The 23080-nt window shown below is 42.5% G+C and overlaps 2 protein-coding genes across 3 annotated transcripts in view; both read right to left on the bottom strand.

The window, feature by feature from the left end:
- Positions 1-12357: 12357 nt before the first annotated feature.
- The window catches only part of LOC306927772 (uncharacterized protein), a 25168-nt gene continuing 14445 nt past the window's right edge, over positions 12358-23080 (bottom strand). The window contains exons 1-3 of one of the 2 annotated variants that reach the window (XR_013790579.1): positions 13840-13944; positions 13605-13741; positions 12358-13515 (exon numbers count right to left, since the gene is read on the bottom strand). Coding sequence is in view for 1 of the 2 variants with exons in the window: in XM_079507624.1 (XP_079363750.1) it covers positions 13389-13515; positions 13605-13741 (264 nt within the window). In the remaining variant the exon portion in view is untranslated. Of the gene's footprint in view, positions 13516-13604; positions 13742-13839; positions 13945-23080 lie in introns of those variants that run through there. The other variant, XM_079507624.1, reaches the window with a different exon arrangement.
- The window catches only part of LOC306926575 (uncharacterized protein), a gene marked incomplete at its 3' end in the record, with an annotated part of 8660 nt that continues 202 nt past the window's right edge, over positions 14623-23080 (bottom strand). Inside the window, exons 2-11 of the mRNA XM_079505929.1 lie at positions 22929-23065; positions 22633-22744; positions 21926-21992; positions 20356-20484; positions 18841-18986; positions 18588-18706; positions 18370-18491; positions 15847-15944; positions 15390-15526; positions 14623-14786 (exon numbers count right to left, since the gene is read on the bottom strand). Of these exons, the coding sequence (XP_079362055.1) occupies positions 14623-14786; positions 15390-15526; positions 15847-15944; positions 18370-18491; positions 18588-18706; positions 18841-18986; positions 20356-20484; positions 21926-21992; positions 22633-22744; positions 22929-23031 (1197 nt within the window). The 5' untranslated portion in view covers positions 23032-23065. The remainder of the gene's footprint in view (positions 14787-15389; positions 15527-15846; positions 15945-18369; positions 18492-18587; positions 18707-18840; positions 18987-20355; positions 20485-21925; positions 21993-22632; positions 22745-22928; positions 23066-23080) is intronic.

Genomic DNA, 23080 nt, shown 5'->3' with positions numbered 1-23080 from the left:
TGCCGTTTCCAGACCCAGAGTGGACACTGGACAAAATACGGCTCCGCGAGGCAACTGTTGTGACATACGCACGTGTTCAGGGAGATGTCCTCTACCACACCCCACTCTCCGCTAAGCGGGATAGGTGTAAAATTCCGAGCAGCAGACCTTCTACTGCTGTCAACGGTAAAAAAAAGTGCCGTTTCCAGACCCAGAGTGGACACTGGACAAAAGACGGCTCCGCGAGGCAACTGTTGTGACATACGCACGCATTCAGGGAGATGTCCTCTACCACACCCCACTCTCCGCTAAGCGGGAGAGGTGTAAAATTCCGAGCAGCAGACCTTCTACTGCTGTCAACGGTAAAAAAAGTGCCGTTTCCAGACCCAGAGTGGACACTGGACAAAAGACGGCTCCGCGAGGCAACTGTTGTGACATACGCACGCGTTCAGGGAGATGTCCTCTACCACACCCCACTCTCTGCTAAGCGGGATAGGTGTAAAATTCCGAGCAGCAGACCTTCTACTGCTGTCAACGGTAAAAAAAAAAGTGCCGTTTCCAGACCCAGAGTGGACACTGGACAAAAGACGGCTCCGCGAGGCAACTGTTGTGACATACGCACGCGTTCAGGGAGATGTCCTCTACCACACCCCACTCTCCGCTAAGCGGGAGAGGTGTAAAATTCCGAGCAGCAGACCTTCTACTGCTGTCAAATGTAAAAATTGTGCCGTTTCCAGACCCAGAGTGGACACTGGACAAAATACGGCTCCGCGAGGCAACTGTTGTGACATACGCACGTGTTCAGGGAGATGTCCTCTACCACACCCCACTCTCCGCTAAGCGGGATAGGTGTAAAATTCCGAGCAGCAGACCTTCTACTGCTGTCAACGGTAAAAAAAGTGCCGTTTCCAGACCCAGAGTGGACACTGGACAAAAGACGGCTCCGCGAGGCAACTGTTGTGACATACGCACGCATTCAGGGAGATGTCCTCTACCACACCCCACTCTCCGCTAAGCGGGAGAGGTGTAAAATTCCGAGCAGCAGACCTTCTACTGCTGTCAACGGTAAAAAAAGTGCCGTTTCCAGACCCAGAGTGGACACTGGACAAAAGACGGCTCCGCGAGGCAACTGTTGTGACATACGCACGCGTTCAGGGAGATGTCCTCTACCACACCCCACTCTCTGCTAAGCGGGATAGGTGTAAAATTCCGAGCAGCAGACCTTCTACTGCTGTCAACGGTAAAAAAAAAGTGCCGTTTCCAGACCCAGAGTGGACACTGGACAAAAGACGGCTCCGCGAGGCAACTGTTGTGACATACGCACACGTTCAGGGAGATGTCCTCTACCACACCCCACTCTCCGCTAAGCGGGAGAGGTGTAAAATTCCGAGCAGCAGACCTTCTACTGCTGTCAACGGTAAAAAAAAGTGCCGTTTCCAGACCCAGAGTGGACACTGGACAAAAGACGGCTCCGCGAGGTAACTGTTGTGACATACGCACGCGTTCAGGGAGATGTCCTCTACCACACCCCACTCTCCGCTAAGCGGGATAGGTGTAAAATTCCGAGCAGCAGACCTTCTACTGCTGTCAACGGTAAAAAAAAAGTGCCGTTTCCAGACCCAGAGTGGACACTGGACAAAAGACGGCTCCGCGAGGCAACTGTTGTGACATACGCACGCGTTCAGGGAGATGTCCTCTACCACACCCCCTCTCCGCTAAGCGGGAGAGGTGTAAAAAGAAAATTGGCACGCCATACAGTGAGGTGTAAGGTCAAGTTAGATGTACGTATATAAAGCAAACCCAGCTCAGTCCAAACATTTCAAACGTTTGTTTTTTAGATGATCACAGTAAGCACAAAGACTAAAAAGGTAAAATACAGCACAATAAAATACTATTGGATTAAATCACAACCCAAGGTCTTGGGGACGTGTCATTTGGGGTCCCTCGCATCCTCCATTGGTGGCGGCGAAGTTCTCCTACAACATAGACAAAACAGAGCCTTTTAGTGCAGTGCAGTACTTAAACTATGTACTCAGAGCAATACTTTTTTTCCTGTCAGCTCATACAATACACAATCTCGCTTTTCAGGCTCTGTTTGGTAAGTGTTGAGACTCACATCAAACAGAACAGCTTTGGAAAACAAACAAGTGTAGAGACCACAGCTACTGTTATCAGTTTGTGTTATGAAATGAGGGCAACTGTCATAACACTCATATCTAAATGTGATAGCCATACCTCTACCATGCATTGCAAAGTACTGTAAGGCTAAGTATTTTTGCAGTGGACAAAACACATTAACCATGTCTTGTTCATACTTATGGAGTGAATCCATTAGAACAACATCTAAGATTATGCTATCACCCTCCACTGTCTTTGTGGAGAAATCTACGACAATTGCTACCCAATGAGACTTTATGTTGACTGGCAATATTACCAACTCATAGCTCCACCAATTCTGTGATGTTCTTGGTACATCTGGTAGTACGCTGATGTCACCACAATAAATACTCCTTAACTGTTGGCTTACAAAAGTGCTGGGACAAATATATGCCCTTTTGTCAACAACTACAGATAGCAAGAGCTGATGGTACTGATCGATTGTCTTATCACACAGCCACCCGTCAGCTTTCTCCACGCAAGCTAAGTCAGGTGAAGGAGTTACCTCTAGCTTTGGAATAGGTGTCACTTGTGTGCGTTGATTTGTCCTGCCGAAACTTGATTCTTTCTTGATTGTTTATTTTCTCGTATGACAGGACATAGAAACTACCTGTGACTACTGTGTTTGTGTGATGTCGAGCTGATGTTAGTTGCTCAAAGGTATAGCCTGCTGTGTCATTTGATTCATTTGTCGCGATATGCCATTTATGATCTTTAAGGATGTACAATGACACATATGGTGACCTGTCGAAAAATACACACATACTGGCCAAAGCATACTCATTGTGGTGGTACAGACAGGAGAAATTGAACGTTTTTGGAATTTTTGTGCCAGCTTTTAACAGGAGAAGTAAGGTCTGTGGGCTGTGAATTACTTCATATGTTGATAAGCTCTTTTCCTGCTGACATGTTTCACATTGTTCAGATTGAGCAGGTAATATTTGTGCAATTGTGTCTATGGTCCTCATTCACAAAGGAGAAATACGCAAGAGTGTAACGGAAGCGGAACGGAAGCGTAAACTGATGCGGGAAATTCCGTCCGATCACGCAACGTTGTTTTGCCGTGCAATTCAAAGAGCGGTGTGTACCACAGGTACGCAGGTGTATGTTGTGAGGTACGCAGGTGAATGCGAGCGGGTGCCAAATGATCGGAAAATCAGCGGATAACTTCATTTGCATTGATCCACGCCCCATTTCACACCATAAAAGGCGTCAAGCATGACTCAGCAGACAGCAGTAAAAAAAACAAAAAAGAACTATAGGCCTTACAGCTCAAACGAAATAGAGGTCCTCCTGACGGAATGCAACAAAATAATGATATTTTCTAGTATAGTGGCTTCACAAATTAAAATAAAAATGATTGCTGGAAAGAAATTAGGCTATACTGCCGCGGTCAGTCAGTGCTGTGCAGATATATCATGAATATAGCCCTCTATTAATTTCCTAATTCCACAGGACCACAAACAAGTTTTTGCACCATTGTATAAAGTATACCACTATAGGCCTACCATACAAACTGTACAAACTGACACTCAATCCATCAAAGGACAGGAAATTAAAAGAAAATGATCTGACCATGTCAAGCGCCGGAGCGACGACCACCACCTGCAGTCTCTTTTTTTACATCCATATACCATTACATTTGTGCGTGATTCTTTATATTGTCTATAGCCTACCATTAAACTATATAAATCATTTTCCCAAGCTTACAAAACGGTGAACGCTGCTCCGTACCGCTACAGCAATGGCAAGCTGACTTACGGTATAAAATGCAGCTTGGCCATTTATTTATTTAAGTTCGGGACCAAGGCAGCAAGCTAGCCTATACTTGGCAATTATATTGTAAAGCCTTTTCTTTTCTATTGAACAATTGCTCACTCACACCTTTGCAGAGGTAAAACATATATCCGATATTTTTATCAGAGCTGCATTGATTCATGCGGGGAATAGATTAATATCATCTCACTGTCATCTGTCTGAATGCCATATGGAGAATGGATTTGTTCTGATCATGGACACGTAGGCATAGGCCTATAGCTATTTAAATTTTCAACCATATACGGCGGGTAGCCTCCTCTTTGTCAGATCTAAGTGCAGGTTCATTTCATGATGTCGTCATATTAAAATGATGCACGGGACATTTGGCACCAAACTTGATTGATCTCATGATGAGATCAATGTAATAGCCTACAGCCTAGCTATAAGTTCCCCATATTATAATTAATTAAGGTGCACTGGCTTAAAACTATGACTGGCCGAATTGCACGCGCTGATGCAATAATGTGGACTTCTATATTTTTATAGGGCTAATTAGCCCTCGTGACTGCTGTCTGTCTGTCAGACCGGCATGTCTGTGAACCATAGAAATAATCTGTTCTGTCCGGGCCAGGCTCGCCGTTATATTCATTTTCCAATGTGAATTTCACCCAGATTGGACTGTCCACACACACACACACACACACACACACACACACACACACACACACACCGACAGTGTGACTCAAAGGAGCTCCGTAACAAAACAATTTCAATAGGCCTACTGCAGGCATTACTACACTAAACAACGTTGGATTCGTACAGTGCAGAATGCAGATAAGTGTATGTTCTATTGTTCTTATAATAATTGTGAGTTTGTTTTTTAACATGCAGCGCGAGTCCGCGAGAGCCGATCTACAAGCTCACAACGCGTTGCACTGCGAGTAGAAAGCTGTCAAGTGAGCAGCGCAATCGCGCATGCTAGAAATATCCTAATAAATAAATAAAAAGGTGTCGGGCTTGCAGGGGCAGTTTCTGTATGGGACTCTAGGCTAACCTGCCTCTAGAATGCTTGCATTTAGGCATACAAGTGGTACTTGGCTTTTATATAAGCTATAATTTTTTTTATGTGCTGACCAATGTTGACACATGCCTACATATTTTATCTGAGGTTTGGGGACTTTTAATTGAGTCAGCATGAAGACTAAAGCCTTCTGAATAAATCTACGCAAGCAGTACACGACCATGAGAGCTGGCGCAGCTTATAGCGGAGTTTCCGACCAAACAACGTCACCGTCAAGTTCACGTTCAACTTCATGAATTCCCCCGTAATGTGGGAATCCACGTAAATGCCTGTCCGCTCACGCTCCGCTCACGTTACGTAACGTTATGAGCGTAAACGCCGTTGTGAATGAGGACCTATGCCTTTTTGTGACACTTCAAGTGGTTGCACTATGTATTGTGACATGTTCTTTGTAGATGGTAAGGCCTTGTCACCACATTGAGTACAACTATACAGACTAAGACTTTTAAGGCAAAGCAGGTCATTTCCAAGGAAAGGAGGCAGAAGTGTGTATTCTACAAAGCTGTTTATTATGGTGCATACGTCTGTCCTAGAAAATTGCTGAGACACTAATGACACTGATGTGTTGGCTAGATTGAATTTCTCAAGTGCCTGTCTAAATTGTGAGTCCTGCGCCGCTGCTTCTTCAAGCCGTGTGTGACATTTTTTGAAAGCAGATGTCTGTTGTAGAAATGTTAGAATTGGTAATGGTATGGCTTCACATATTGTGATTTAGACTTTCATTGCATAAAACCACATCATCATCATCATCTACCACTACTGTTTGACAAGTTGTTAACGGCATGCATGCACACTTGAGTACAGCCATTACTGCCCACACACACACACACACCAGGTGGAAACATAGCAGGGATTTTTCCAGCGTCCACTTTTGTCTTATATTTGCTAGCTTAGATTTGCCAAAAAAACAGTGACCTTTCACCTCGCTGTATGGCGTGCCAATTTTTGTTTTACACCTCTGCTGCTTAGCGGAGGGTGTGGTGTTGTAGAGGAGGTCTCCCTGAACGCGTGCGTATGTCACAACAGTTGCCTGGCGGAGCCGTCTTTTGTCCAGTGTCCACTCTGGGTCTGGAAACGGCACTTTTTTTTTACCGTTGACAGCAGTAGAAGGTCTGCTGCTCGGAATTTTACACCTATCCCGCTTAGCGGAGAGTGGGGTGTGGTAGAGGACATCTCCCTGAACGCGTGCGTATGTCACAACAGTTGCCTCGCGGAGCCGTCTTTTGTCCAGTGTCCACTCTGGGTCTGGAAACGGCACTTTTTTTTACCGTTGACAGCAGTAGAAGGTCTGCTGCTCGGAATTTTACACCTATCCCGCTTAGCGGAGAGTGGGGTGTGGTAGAGGACATCTCCCTGAACGCGTGCGTATGTCACAACAGTTGCCTCGCGGAGCCGTCTTTTGTCCAGTGTCCACTCTGGGTCTGGAAACGGCACTTTTTTTTACCGTTGACAGCAGTAGAAGGTCTGCTGCTCGGAATTTTACACCTATCCCGCTTAGCGGAGAGTGGGGTGTGGTAGAGGACATCTCCCTGAACGCGTGCGTATGTCACAACAGTTGCCTCGCGGAGCCGTCTTTTGTCCAGTGTCCACTCTGGGTCTGGAAACGGCACTTTTTTTTTACCGTTGACAGCAGTAGAAGGTCTGCTGCTCGGAATTTTACACCTATCCCGCTTAGCGGAGAGTGGGGTGTGGTAGAGGACATCTCCCTGAACGCGTGCGTATGTCACAACAGTTGCCTCGCGGAGCCGTCTTTTGTCCAGTGTCCACTCTGGGTCTGGAAACGGCACTTTTTTTTTTACCGTTGACAGCAGTAGAAGGTCTGCTGCTCGGAATTTTACACCTATCCCGCTTAGCGGAGAGTGGGGTGTGGTAGAGGACATCTCCCTGAACGCGTGCGTATGTCACAACAGTTGCCTCGCGGAGCCGTCTTTTGTCCAGTGTCCACTCTGGGTCTGGACACGGCACAATTTTTACATTTGACAGCAGTAGAAGGTCTGCTGCTTGGAATTTTACACCTCTCCCGCTTAGCGGAGAGTGGGGTGTGGTAGAGGACATCTCCCTGAACGCGTGCATATGTCACAACAGTTGCCTCGCGGAGCCGTCTTTTGTCCAGTGTCCACTTTATAAAGTCCATGCACTCCAGTGAATAGCATTTTTATTTAGATTTAGATTTTAGCATTTAGATACCTTTTTTACGTTATTGAATTACTTTATTTTTTACACAGAAACATAATGTGTGTCTTTACAATACCTGTAATGTAATAATAATACTAATAATGTAATGTAATAATTATTTAATTAACGGAACTTTTATTCTGAAAGCAACCGGATGTCTTAAATTTGCTAGCTCTCAAACAGGAAGTTCTAGATTTGCCAATAGAACGGAGCCCATCGGATCACAGTTCACTTTCTGCTTCCAACTTTTTAGGCAAAGGGGCGTGGCTTGCTGGGGGGAGGGAGGGAGGGAGGGAGGGAGGGAGGGAGGGGGGGGGGGGGTAAGAAAATTAAAATCATTGCATTTCAGGAACATTTTGGAAGTAAATTGTCATATCGATTCATAAATGGTAGTCAATTAGGAATAATAGCCTTACAAAATACTACACAAGATTCTGGGAGGGGAGGGAAAAGATGAAAAAATGAAACCTACCTAGGTTCCATCCTGGAGGCTAATCTTTCCGGTGATAAAATGGCCACCAACGTAATCAAAAAAGTCAATCAAAGAACAAGATTCCTTTACAGGATCTCCTCACTGGTAAACAAAAACACCTTGAAGACCTTAACAGGAGCCCTCGTACAAGGTTTCTTTGACTATGCATACACCTCCTGTGGCTCAGGAGGTAGAGCAGGTCGTCCAATGATCCATGGGTCGGCGGTTCGAATCCCGGCTCCTCCTGTCTACATGTCGAAGTGTCCTTGAGCAAGACACTGAACCCCAAATTGCTCCCGATGTGCTGGTTGGTACCTTGCATGGCTTCTGCCGCAATCGGTGTATGAATGTGTGTGTGAATGGGTGAATGTAATGCACAATCTATGTAAAGCGCCTTGGATAAAGGCGCTATATAAATGCACCATTTACCATTTACCATTTACCTCCTGGTACCACAGCACCTCAAAGGCCCTTAAAACTAGGCTCCAGACCTCCCAAAACAAACTGGTCAGGCTCCTACTTGGCCTCACCCCCCGAACCCACCTCACCCCTGCCCACTTTGACAGGCTGGAATGGCTTAGGGTCGACGACAGAGTACAGCATCTTGCAATGGGTCTGGTCCACAAGATTCGATACACCACCAAGATACCCATGTCTAAATACTGCAACAAACCATGCACAACCCAGATTCGGCACAAACAAGGGACTAAATTATTTTCGCTCCTATGCCACCAAAATGTGGAATGCCCTACCAACAGTCATTAAGACATGTGAATCCCTTGACTCCTTCAAAACCGCTCTCAAAGGGCACCTACGGACGGCTGCAATTCGAAACTGGCCCCCGTAAAATCTGAATTCCCCCCCAACCGCCCCCCCTTTTTCCCCTCACTGTATATGTTTCTTTTCCCTTTTTACCTCCTTTATGATGAATTCCTGTTTTATTCTTTGACTATATAGAAGTGTCTATTTGTACGTCTCTAAATGTTTTGATGAATTGAACATGGTGGACCCTATTGTAAACAAGTGTAATGCTTAATTGGGTCGTCCACTCACAGTTAACAGTCTTTGTATTGAGTTTGTGCTTGAAATGTACTGTAAATCTTCAAACTGTTAATACATATTTCAATCAATCAATCAAAGGGCAAACTGGCAAAGTGGAAAAAGGACTTAAAAGGATCATGGCTGCAACAGCAATTAAATCAATTAACAAACTCCTTCCCATACAAATGTGTTTATTTCTGCACTGCAGGCCCAGATTAGCTATTATCTAAAAAATTGATTTAATTAATTAATTAATTAAATCACAGTTTAAGCTGTCTTGCTATAGGCTATTTTAGACAGTTATCATTCATTAGGACAATCATTATGTCCAGCTGGCTGTAAGTATTCCAGGACAATGAAACTGTGTTGAGAGAAGGGACTAAGAGAGACCCCACCACTGTAGGCCATCTGCGAGGAAGAATATACAGTATATCATTTTTTATTTCATAAACACTATCATCTATCCAGTGCAACCCCAGATGTGTGGGCGTGCGTAGCGCGCCGATTTATGCGGGTGGTCTTTTTGTGGGGTCCGTCCCTTGTGCCATTTCATGTCATTGGACAGTAAAATAAGCAATACGTTCTCATTAGTCTGAACCTAAAATTGACTGATGGCAGCCAGCACATTACAAATTCATTATGATAGTGGAATTATCATTACTTGTCAAATGTTCGTCTTGAAAGACCAATGGCACTTATTGGCCCCCCACATAAGCTCTTATATATTGGCCCCCCACATAAGCCCTTATTGGCCCCCCACATAAGCTCTTATATATTGGCCCCCCACATAAGCCCTTATTAGCCCCCCACATAAGCTCTTATATATTGGCCCCCCACATAAGCCCTTATTGGCGCCCCACATAAGCTCTTATATATTGGCCCCCCACATAAGCCCTTATTAGCCCCCCACATAAGCTCTTATATATTGGCCCCCCACATAAGCCCTTATTAGCCCCCCACATAAGCTCTTATATATTGGCCCCCCACATAAGCCCTTATTGGCCCCCCACATAAGCTCTTATATATTGGCCCCCCACATAAGCCCTTATTAGCCCCCCACATAAGCTCTTATATATTGGCCCCCCACATAAGCCCTTATTGGCGCCCCACACAAGCCCTTATTGGCCCCCCACACAAGCCCTTATTGGCCCCCCACATAAGCCCTTATTGGCCCCCCACATAAACCCTTATTGGCCTCCCCACATAATCCCTTATTGGCCCTCCACATAAGCCCTTATTGGCCCCCCACATAAGCCCTGGACAGGGTCCCCGGATGTAAAAACAAATCCAATGTGCACACATATAGGACACACAGCAAGTTATGCTTGGTACACACGACACACAGGTTGCATGGACAGAGAAAGACAGATCGATAGATCTTTGGGTAACATACGGATATGTATGGGTAAATAAATGGTCAACTCTATGAAACCAAGAGAATTGTATCCTGGGAACTACAAGGTCTTCACAAATCACAATTTAGTTAAAGCATAAAGCCAGGGCACCTACTTACACAATGTAAATCCCCAGCCAGGGGTGTAGGCCTACTAAAGCATATCAACTTTATTTCATACACTGATCACAATGAAACATTAAAATAGGATGGATCCAAGAGCTTAGATTGTTTTTATATTTTAATAGGGACTGGAAAATCACAGGTTGAAGTAGACTAAGGCCCTTGTAGTATATTGATAACCCATATACACATAATACACTTAAGATTATGTAGTCTATATCCTGTAGAACTCAGCCTGAGCAAGGCTATGTGTTACCCCTTTTCTCCTTCCTTTTGTTGAGACAAATAGACCTGCTCTGATGTGATGTATATGTCTTTATACCATGGCACAAATATACATTCTTACTGCACACAAATGTATTACACCCACAGCATAATGTTAAGTACAAGTATAAGTATAAGGTTAAGTATGGCTGCACCCAAGGTAATGGTACATGCTATTGAAGAAAACATATAGGCTGGACTTCTAATACTGATTCTGCCGGCCTGAGGTCAAATAGGTCATATGGTTCCCATGCTATGTTGGAAAGTTTATCAATGGATGTGACTATAATATATTCTATTATCTTGAGACCTTCCTTAGTTACAGCCTTGGTTACGTATTGGTAATGGACACACACACACACACACACACACACACACACACTCACATGGTCACATGCATTTAGTGCATGTGAATAGACACCCCGTATATAAGCACCTCATTTTCCTCCGTACTTTGCTTCTCAGAGAACATTTTCCTGGTTAGTCACGATTTGGAATGCTTATTGATGTCCTGTAATAAACTCTAAATTGGAAAGAAAGGACATTGCCTGGACTGCCTCTTTTTGCATAACCTGCCTGGTATATATATCCACCTATTATCACACTCAATTTACTACACCCTCATTTATAAACCGTGCGTACGCCAAAATATGGGTGTACGCCGAAATTACCGCAATTTTCGGCATTTACGATTTGTGCCAAAGCTTGAATTTGAACTTGTGCCAAGACAAAAATCACGTCTGGTCGGGAGCTGTCGTACGCTTTGTCCTCACCTGTTTTTCTGTCGTAGAACAGCGGAGCAGCATTGTTTGACCAGCTGAGAGGCTGTCACAGGCATCGAAACATATGTATTCACTCCTAAAATGTTTATTTAAAACTGTATAGGTATGTATATGGGCTAAATGTAAAAAAGAAAAAAAAAAGTAAAGGAATACATCAACAATGTGTCTTTGTGTCATATGAAATTAGTAGGAGATTTCCAACTTTACAAGCAAGCAATTAAAATCGCGCATTTAAAAACAATGTTGCAAGTTAGATGCGTAAGCCATTTAAACAGTGTTTTGCATGATGAGCGCATACATGCGAGGATTTGGGCTGTCTGTGCTGAAATATTTCCATGACGGGACGTTGGAGAGTATAGTGCAGCGCTGCAGCTGCGGAGAGTCCCAACTTGGGTAGCCTACTGTAGCCTAATCTACAGCAGGCCGATGTCTTTCTGGAGTTACAGTATGTGCAATCTCCTCCTCGTTTAATTAACCCGACGCGTCGCTCGAATGCCAAATGTGCCGTGCAAGTGGGAACGCATCGGAGATAGTATAGGCTAAGCCAGCCTGCAGCCCACCACCAGTCCACCACCACCACTGTCCAGTGCCACATGAGGCTACGGTTTTGGCTGCAATATTCATATAATTCACAGTTGACAGCGAGGCAATTTAAATAGACTGTCGAATGTGCATGGTCAATTGGTCACGGTGTCACGGACGGACCACAGTGATAGAGAGAGACAGATAGACAGGACAGGGGATGCACCTTGCAAAACAGCAGCGTGTGTGCGCGCCTATTTGTTATATAATTCATGGTTCGTTCACTAATATATCTTGTTGTATATTAAATGAATAAAGACTTTAATAATTTAATATACAACTAACAACACAGTGACAGTTGCTTGCAAATTGCGATATGTGCGTGCAAGGGAAGCGAAGCGAGAGGAGAAACAGACAGGGTAGTCCTACAGCTTTATTTAATTCATGCGCAGGTTTATTTATTTAAGATACAAGTTGCGTGTGCGTGCGTGCGTCTCTGTGTGTGTGTGTGTGTATGGGAGGGGGCAGCAAGGCAACTTAGGCAAGCGAGTGAAACTTTTTTTTCCCTTTAACGATGGTTTCCACCAGGTCGTATTGCAGTTCATGTCGCAAAAACGAGGGCGAGGCTTGATTTCATAGGGCGTGCCAGATTGATTTCAGCCGTCACATTTATTACTGCTAGGAATTAAATTAGGAAGGATCAGCTGTTTGCGATCACTTTATAAATGCCGACGTGACGTGGGTGTACTACGAAACCTACACTCGAATTTGGGGCAGAATTTACACTCAATTGATAAATGAGGGCCATAAAATGCAATATTGCCAAATCCATCATAAAAATAATACCTTTATGACGCCCTTTTGAATAGAATAGTGAATTATGCTTATGCTATCAAGGCTGAACACATTCATATTGGCAGACTATTTCAACAGGAAAGATAAACGTCCGAACCTCTTAAAGATTGAATTAAAGATCAAGTACCAAACTGATCAGAGATGCATTGTTTGAGCAATGGTTATTTCGTTAAAGTATTACAAGAGTCACAAAACCCAAGATCTCTTCAGCGCGCACTGACGTCATACCATGCTAAATTTAAACAGAAAGAAAAAGAAGAGATAGTGTAAGCTATTATCTCTTCATTGTAACATACACCATAACACGAACCATGAACAAGTTTTCTTAAGAATATTGCTGCAGTACTGAAAATCTTTGATCATAGTCCCCTTAAAGGACAATTCTGGAATTCTGCCATGCTTAGTGTTAGCTTTTAATGCAATTTAAAATATATTGATTTGAAAGGTCAAAGCCAAAAATAGTCCCTGGACATTTTAAACTAAATTCAAATATGCATGACATATTAACCGTGCAATGATTGTTTGTTGAAAACAAAACATAAAGTGTTGTAACCTGCCTTTTTCTTCTTTCTAATTATTTGATCGGCCCAAAACATTGTGTTTATTGTCATGATTTGTCACAACTCGAGTTGGCTTTGTCCGCGGCGTAAACGTCTTTAAATAAATACTTTTTGTAAAGTCTATGAGGAAAATGAACGGGGAATTATTTTCCGGGTCTCTCGTCGTCATGAAAGGGGGCGGGACTGCGCCGCTCTATAGCCCCAATTCCACCATTCCACTTTCCTTCTACACATAGGTTTCAATTTGATAGGAACGGTGCTCCTTCGCCATTTTCTTCATGTCTTTGTCTGGTTTAATGTCAGTTTTTCTGAGGAGACGGCTTTTGCCAGCAATGGGATCATGATTTCCATGCCTGAAAAAGCAATACATAAATAACATAAGTAAGAATACAAGACAATTCTACTAGTGAGACATTTCTTGTGGGTGGGGGGGAGACCTTACGTTTTGAGGTGTTTCTCAATGGCCTTTCGTTCGTATACATCTCCATATTTTGTTTTCACAGGGTCCCTAAACATCTTCTTGGTCAGTGGACAGATCAGATGTCGGGGTGGAGCATCCGGAGTTTGACCCACCAGTTTCTATAGGACAGAATGAAAATAATTTAGTTACGTTTAGTAGGTAAGTTGTTCAATGACAAATCCATGTCATAATTTCACTAAAATAAATAACTCATCACCTTCTCCACGTCATCAATTGAGGTCCCGGCATTTTTTTCTGTATCGTCCATGGCTGCTTGATCGTATCTATCACGGCTGGTCATGAAGTCCTCCGCCAAAATGCTTCCAAAGGGAAAGATACATATTAATTTTAAATGCATTATTAAAGGAATATACAGTTACCAACATAATCATCACAATCAAGCATGCATTTCCTTAATTTCCTTTCCCCTTAAATTGCCTTTACGCCTTATGTAAAGCTCTGTCAATTGACTTTGTTGCGAACGAAGTCATTGCGAACGAAGTGAGCAGTAACTATAGAAGCTGGCCAAAACTGTCTGTCTGTCTGTGTGTGTGTCACGCTGTAACACCACCCGCCCGCCACTCAGAGGGCAACTGAAATTGGAACGATACAGAGGTCTGTGTGTGTGTGTGTCAGACTGCCACAACAGCTTTGTTACTTGTGTATGTTAAATAAACATCCATTGGCCATTTGGCCATGATTACATTTTAAATCAAAGTCTTAAAAACAACCTGTCCAGGGGGTCTTCAGGCTCGGGGGCGATGAGCAGTCCTTACATGGCATCCAGGATTTCTCTCATGGTGATTTGGGCGTTGTAGTTACGGTCAAATATATTGTGGCAAATGCGGCCCACGCTGTTGATGTTGCAGTGATGTATCTTTGCTTATGTTAAGAAAACATCTTTTGAATTATATATATTATATATTGTTTTCAATATTGTCATATGATATCAACTTAAGATTAAACAAATGTATGCATCACAGTATATCAATATTAATGGTCATTCATGTCTGTAAGTGGTGTGTAATAATGAGGATACACGTGTGACGAAGCGGACCAGAGGAGGTTTCACAGGATAGTCAGGACCAAACTGGCAGTAGAGCTCAAAGACTCCTTTCTCATACGGAGTGTCAGGAGGACCTTCCATGGCCAGCTTCCAGAAGGCTGAAAAGTTTAAAAGGAAAATTAAAGGTTGACTGCTGAATATTTAATATATCTTGAATGTCATGTGGCCAGTATAATATGCCAGTCATCTCCATATTTAAAAGGTAAATGATGCATTTATATAGCGCCTTTATCCAAGGCTCTATTACAGAGATTGTGCATTACATTCACCCATTCACACACATTCACACACCGATGGCGGAGGAAACCATGCAAGGCACCAACCTGCACATTGGGAGCAATTAGGGGTTCAGAGTCTTGCTCAAGGACACTTCGACACTAACTCTGGGGAGCCTGGGTTCTAACTGGAAAACTTGCGGGTGCCATCTTCCGGTCACTCTACCCCTGACCCACTGCCGCCCCAGGGGCAAGGTTTCATATTTGGGCAAGGTTTCAGTTCAAACCTCAATTTGTGGCACCAAACTTGCCATAAACACTGTTCAGGGGTCTGGCATGAGATTAGTCACATGCACATACAAAAATAAATAAATGCACACATATGGGCCACTACAGCAGTGTTTAACACTTCAAATGGCCATAACTCGGTGACCAATTCTCTGATCAGTTACCAAAGTTACATGAGAAACTATTGTGGCCACTTACTGAAGTCTGACTCTGATGGAAAGATAGAGAAAAATGGATGGGGATCACAATGCAGACTCTTCAACTCCTCCATGATGCGTTTGTCCTTCTCCATGAAACGCCCACTCTTACACTCCTGAATCTTCTTTTTCAGAGCACTACATGAAAACAGTAAACCTTTGTTAAAATTGTAATGGTTGTGTAGAGCACTGTGTGTTGGGGGACTGTGTGTTGGGGGAGGGAGAGGAGACTTGATGGGGGAATGAATGTATGAATTTCTAATATCTGGAATGAATGTATGATTTTCTAATATCTGTAAAATAAACTTTTCAGGACAAAGCAAAGAGAAAGTAGACCGACTCTCATACACGATCCTCCAAAAATATATAATACAAATAATAATTATATATATATACATGTTAAAAACGTGATTCATATTTAGAGCAATTTCTTCAATATGATTTATTCCATAATTTACTTCTCTGTCATTGTCACTTTGTTGTCCAACTCCTTTGGCAGTGAAGTTTCTGGGAATTCATCATATCCACGACTGGCAAAGAGGCTTCTTAAAATACTCTGTAAATGATAATCAATAACGTCATTATTATAATGTGATAAGCCACCACGTTCAATTACTTGAACCGACAAATTACTGGAACATTTTTCAACTGCAGGGCTAAAAATTATAGAGCGCAAACTTGGAGGGCCACACCCTTAGAAAGCCCAGACTTTTATCCCAGAACGTTTTATCAAAATGATTACTTTTTCTAGCAAATTCACCAGTTCCACTCCTCTGTTTCAGTCTTTGAAAATTCTTCCCATTTTTGATATAAACAAACTTCAAATATGCATTTTGTTTTATTCCAATCAATTAATAAACTACTCCCAGCCTGTTTTCAAAATGTATGCCATTTTAATAACGAAATTCATAATCATTACACCAGAGCATCCATTGATCTTCATTCAGCTTTCTTCAGGACAACATCGGCCCAATTTTCAATCAAGTTCAGAGGACCACCCTTTTGGAACAACTTACCGTCTCATATCAGAGTCTGTACTAGTCTCAGTTCTTTTAAGAGACAATTACTGCAATTTGTATTAATAAGCTTGGGCAACACACCCTAGTCATGTTATTATTTGATATTATTCGAATATTTTTTCTTTTTTCATTATCATTATTTTTTTAAATCTTTAGGCTTACCAATATTATTCATATATTTTATTTCTGTTATTTAAGCTCAACTGGTAACTTCTATAGGAAGGCCACTCGATAAGCCCCTTTTTTGGCACTTCCAGCACATCATGTATGTAACTAATCTGGTTTCTTATTGAAATATTTGCTTTCTGTATTTATTTTATTTTACCATATTGTTGTTATTATGTACAAATAAACTAAACTAAACTAAAGGACACAGATAACACCACAAGACAGGCCCTGGCAGGGCTCCAGCGTGCGACCTATTAGGTCGCATATGCGACTTAATTTATTAAGGGTGATACTTAAAATTGAATGAGGTCGCACAGGTGGGACTTGCTGGAAGGATGAGTGGAGGAAAAAAAAACATCCCGCAGTGCTTGCCCGTTCCATTGATTGAAAACATTGGACGTTCGCCTGACGCCCAGTGTTCAAAGAACGATCGTTCACGAAAACCCACAAATAAGCCCTTCAGACTTGGATGGTCAGAGCGGCGCGATTACATACAAAGTCAATTCAAAGACGAGAATTGCGCAAACGGGCGCGGCGCGACCTGCCGCGGTACAAACTGGACGAACCGAGGCGAATATATATTCAGGTCTGAACGCAGCTTATCCGACACAAATTAACTAATCTTTCTCAGCTGTACAATTTCACTGGAGCGCGCAGCGCGCATATCTAACTGCATGATGATCAGTCATGATCTACACAGACAGCCGACTCCCGACCCAAACACTGAGTGAAACTTAGTAAACGTGTTGTTTGATTAAACATGTGCCACGAAAAATAGCTTCCAAAGCTTGTTATGTTTGCATCGAGGAGGTAGCCTATGTGTCCATACCATACGTGAAAATAGCTGATCTACAAGCTCACAACACGTCGCGTCCGCGACGCGTTGTGAGCTTGTAGATCAGCTATTTTCAGCACGCGGAGATATGCAGGCTCTGAGAGCATTCCGAAACTTTTCCAATATTCAAAAGGAAAAGGATTAAGAATTTGGTGGCATTTCACATTGCAAAAGATTTTTTCCAAAATGTAGAAATATTATAATAAGGAATTAATTTGGATAATGGTAATGGAGATATTGTACAAATTGTCACTTTATTAATCCAAAAGGTTTGGACTGCATTTAATTTTCAACACAAAACCTTAAACTGACTTTCTGTGTGTGGAATATAAATATTGCCTTTATTGACTGAGTGACTTTGTGGTGGGTTGAAACCATCTACAGTGTTTTGAAGTATAACCAGGTAGGTTGCTGTTTTTTACACAGTGACCTTTGTAGGGGGTTTTATGATTCAAACCTTTAATGGTGGAAACCACTACATAAATAAATGGCGCCCGATGTGGGGGCATGATAAGATCATGTATTAATACCACGCTATACAAAGAAAAAAATGGTGCTACCTAATTTGTGGTGGCGCTACCAAATGAAAAGGTAGGTGGCACCAGTGCTACCTGTGAAAAAATTAGTCTGGAGCCCTGGGCCCTGGACTACAACCCACAGGGGAAGAGGAAACAGGGTAGGCCAAGAAACGCCTGGAGACGTTCCACTCTCCAGGACCTAAAGGACATTGGAATGTTCTGGCAGGAAGCAAAAGCGCAGGCTCAGAAGAGAGTGAGATGGAGAGCTCTGGTGGACGCCCTATGCCCCTCGACAGGGTAAAGAGGATTAAGTAAGTCAAGTCACCCCCTTTCTTAAATAACATAATTGGAAAACCTCCCTATTAAAATGAATGAACAAACAACTAGTTACAGTTTACTGGTAATCCTGTCATACATCTAATTCTGTGTTGTGTGACAAACTTTAGTGAGGGTAGATGGATTGAGTTTCTCTTTGGGTTTCCTCATCTCCAGAGAAAGAACCGTCTCAATCTCAAACAGCTTCAGGCCGTCGATGCTAGTCTTTGGTTTGAAACAGCAACCACCTGAAACCACATTCAGATGTGAGATAGGCTCCCTTAGTTCTACACATAGATATAGATACAAGTGTGAAAATAGCATGCATGCTGAATGCTCGGTACCTGTTGCATTGCTAATTCCATGCAACATGTTATTCTTCACATCTCCAAGAAGGATTGCATCCACAATGATGTTAGCGTTTATCAGCCTTTCAACAACATCAACTGGCTTGGTCTGTGATCTATGGGCAGATGATCATGTCACGCATTTCCTTTATCCCAGTAAAACATGAAAACACATCAAAGGCAACACTGATTTTTTTTTCTCAATACTAACAATACTATAACTACTGACATGCTGTTACAGTAAATTTACCCAACATCACTTCCATCTGTAAGACATATGATGCGAAGTCTGCAATCACTGAACTTCATCTTGACTTTTTCCAACTCAGACACTCCATGTTGTAGAGCATCGTAGAGGTTGGTGCCTCTCATTGCTTGAAGACTGTGAATGTGATCCTATAAATGTATCCCACAAATGTTATAGCAAATTTTTATTTTTCTCCCACTTGAAAACTGCTGTCGAATACAGGTATCAGTGGGCACCTAAACCTTCTGGACACCTCACAAATACCAAAACACAGTGGGCACCTGGTATTTCTGGGCACCAAAACCAACTCGGCCGATATACTGATATGTGGCCGATACATCGGTGCATCCCTAATAAAAGCACAATAAAGTCCAGGATTTATTTTAATTGGGATCTCTACTCCTCGAGTCCTCTCACAAACAAACAAGCCTTTTAGTACTTTTGCACATGTAATTCAGTCAGCCAATTATTTAGGCGGCATATGGTATTGATGTTGTGACATGTTTACCAATTTGATTTTCTTAGCTCATTGACCAAACAGCCACCATGTATTCTTTAATTCTTCCCTAACCCTAAAACCCTTAACAATTTATGTTAGAATTCTCTGCCTCTGTAGTATTTATGAATTTGTGAATGATGCCCCTCCGTTGCCCACGATTCTCAACAAAAGGTTCCAGATTACTGGGCCAAGACGTGTCCAGTATTCAGTGCCTACTCCAACTGTTGACCTGGGTTGGTGTACACACCCACATGATTCCTCCAATATACAGTACATGGAATCACCAGCCTCTCATTTTTACCGGATAGCGAAGTTTCACAGTAATAGTACTGTATAACAGGTTCATGATGCCTTATAAACTTTCCCTCCCTGCTAACTAATTATAGTAGTTGTAAGTATTAAGTACTTTTTCTGTTTTGTATGTGTCTATGGAGTTAACATTACTCTAATAGACCCCCAGGTGTGGTTAGAATATTGAACTATGTCTTCCCTGTGTATTTTTGGTTTCTCAAAAGGCCCAATCGAGGCCCAGGTCAAAAGGCCAAATCGAAATGACAGTGATATAGTGACATCACAATAACATCCCCTTCCCTAACGCCTCCCTCTTTAACATACAACAACAGCTGTGGGTGCGGTTTCAGTTCAGGTGGATCACCACCCACCAGGCAAACCAGGCCCAATTAATGAACTGGTGGCACCTCCTACTGTAAATATCTTCCCGCGGCCTTGCCAATAGATGTTTATTTAACATACACAAAAACATAATTTTAACACTTTCTCTACACAAAAATCTTGTTTTAGGAGGAAAAGAATCACAGCACTCCATCTTTAAATACAATACTAGCACTGGCAGGCAGTTTTACTTATATGTGCCTTAATCTTGAATCTATTTTATTTATACCCCAAGAAAATAGGATGTGTGAAGTCAGTAATACGAGTAGTACCTTGAATTATTCCAGAGTTTCTGTGAATGTGTGGAGGGTTTTCACTTCTGAGTCAAACTTCACAAGGCCGATTACATGATGGAAATCATAAGCCATGGTCCGTGTGGCAAAGTTATCAAAGAGCACTTTTACTGCATCAATCCTCTTGATATCCACACTTCCATAACAGTTCTGATTCATAGAGCCGCTTGCATCCACTAGTACCTAATGAAATGAGATGAAAAAGAACATGGACAAAAAGTGTCTTTTTTATTATGAGGAAAAATGTGAAGCATGTCAATAGACAAATTCAGAAACGGGTCTCATGGTCGCAGCTTACGTATTTCCTGTAGGCAGACTCAACATAGCTGCGGGGTTTAAACTCTCACCAGGCGCACCTCTTCTACTACAGTGAACGGTAGAGTGACTGATGTTAATCTGCCTCAAGTCAAACGTTACTCTTTTACCTGCTTTTTACTAACACTAACATTACAAAGATGCCCAAAACATCGAGATGAACCTGTTTAGTTTATGGCTGCTCCAACAGTAGTGGCAACATTAAAAAAAAAACGGAACGTCACAATATCCACCGCGGGGTCTGAGACCAGAGCCATTGAGTAATGGTTGAGACGAAGCAGTGAAAGGTCCTGAAAGATACATAACCTTCTTACCCAATACCCAATCTTTCTGTTTTATGAACACATGGCTGCTGTACTTTATACCTCTTACTAAGCATTTAAGGTATGAGGTATAAAGTACGGCAGCCTTGTGTTCATAAAACAGAAAGATTGGGTATTGGGTAAGACTGACGTTATGTATCTTTCAGGACCTTTCACTGCTTCGTCTCAACCATTACTCAATGGCTCTGGTCTCAGACCCCGCGGTGGATATTTTTTGGGATTGTTGCCACTACTGTTGGAGCAGCCATTATTATTGGATAATAGTCCAGTAATAATGTAATGTGCTGACATCATCACTGAGCAAGTTGCTATGGCAAAATCTAGCCCAATGAGTGTTTTTGTGCAAAACTAATGCTTGGAATGGTTTCAGCATCATGAAAACCCCCTAGTTTGATATGTCACATGCTACTCAAAGCATAAGGAAATTTAGAAAATATTGCCTTATAATAGGATGTCAATGGTGGCCATACTGTACAGGCCATTTTCAACACTTTCCCCTCAGACAATTCCAGGCAACTTTGTTTCTGTTATTCAGGATATATTGAAGATGCAAAATCAGCTGAGTTTGTTTTTTTGAGGTTGACCCTGTATTTCCATATATTTCCTGTACTATAAACTAAACGGGTTCATCTCGATGTTCTGGGCATCTTTGTAGTGTTAGTAAAAAGCAGGTAAAAGAGTAACGTTTGAGGCAGACTAACATCAGTCACTCTACCGTTCACTGTAGTAGAAGAGGTGCGCCTGGTGAGGGTTTAAACCCCGCAGCTATGTCGAGTCCGCCTACAGGAAATACGTAAGCTGCGACCATGAGACCCGTTTCTGAATTTGTCTATAACTAAAACGTGTCTTGCAATTTGTAGCCATGTGATTCCCACATCCCGATCAAAACATATCAGGCAACATCGCAATTTTTATACTCAATATTGACAATAATATACTATAGTACAAGAAATTAATCCGCAAAAGACAAATATTGTAAACATTACCAGAATTGCCTCTTTTGGAGTCCTGCTTGTGACAAATGTATTATGGTCCACTCTGCTGTCTCCAGTACTTTGTATACAAAAACAAAACAGTACAAAAATAGAAGATCTTGATCTTGATCAAAACAAAAACATGGTCAAAAACACCAGAGTTTACCCAGGGCTCGCAAACTTTGAAAGGCAGTCATAGCCAATTAGAATGGAATTTGAACATCTGACTTACATCTTGATCACATGACTCCAAAGCTAATGGTGCATTTATATTGCGCCTTTATCCAAGGCGCTTTACATAGATTGTGCATTACATTCACCCATTCATACACCGATTGCGGCGGAAGCCATGCAAGGTACCAACCAGCACATCTGGAGTAATTTGGGGTTCAGTGTCTTGCCCAAGGACACTTCGACATGTAGACAGGAGGAGCCAGGATTCGAGCCGCCGACCCATGGATCATTGGACGACCTGCTCTACCTCCTGCGCCACAGTCTGTGTACAGAGTTCTGAATACAAAATTGTCCTCATATATGGCATCCTATCCTATATTTAAATTGTGCGGGCGGGCCCGTCGCAATGACTCAGACATAACCATAGATAGAGATATCATCATACATAGAGTTCCCACTGCAGCTACACCCAAATGTGACTGTGACACCATGACATCAGACCCAAACAAACTGTCTCACTACAAAAAGAATAAAGGAATACTCACTTGGCTGCCAGCACGTTGACATCCACAGTTTTTACTTCACCACTTAGACAACTAAACACTTTGATCATCTCAGGGGCTCCTTTGTCTTTACCCACATAAACGCCAAGTTCATCTACCAGGGAGGAAAAACGTGTTCAACAGACCCTTATGGCTAACAATCATTTATTGGGTTGGTTTCAAAGAGTACTCATAATGATTATTACATATGCACTATGCAGTATATACATATGCCATTTGTATGCTGCTGATGATGTTTCCCTTAATGCTCTCATTTGTGTGTCCCTCTTCAAAGGTACCTTCACTAAGTAGAACAAGTCGTGGCCCATCCAGTCCGACATCCTTCAGAAGTAGTGGTGGAGTCACCATCAGATGAGGGAACGGTTTTATTCCTTCTGTCATACTGCCAAAGGTCTTCTCAATTTCAATCTGAAAGCTTCAATTCAACACC

Source organism: Electrona antarctica, assembly GCF_951216825.1.
Source record: "Electrona antarctica genome assembly, chromosome: 1".
NCBI lineage: Eukaryota > Metazoa > Chordata > Actinopteri > Myctophiformes > Myctophidae > Electrona > Electrona antarctica.
Note: the sequence above shows the minus strand (reverse complement) of the source record. Positions and strands in the feature narration are given on the sequence as shown.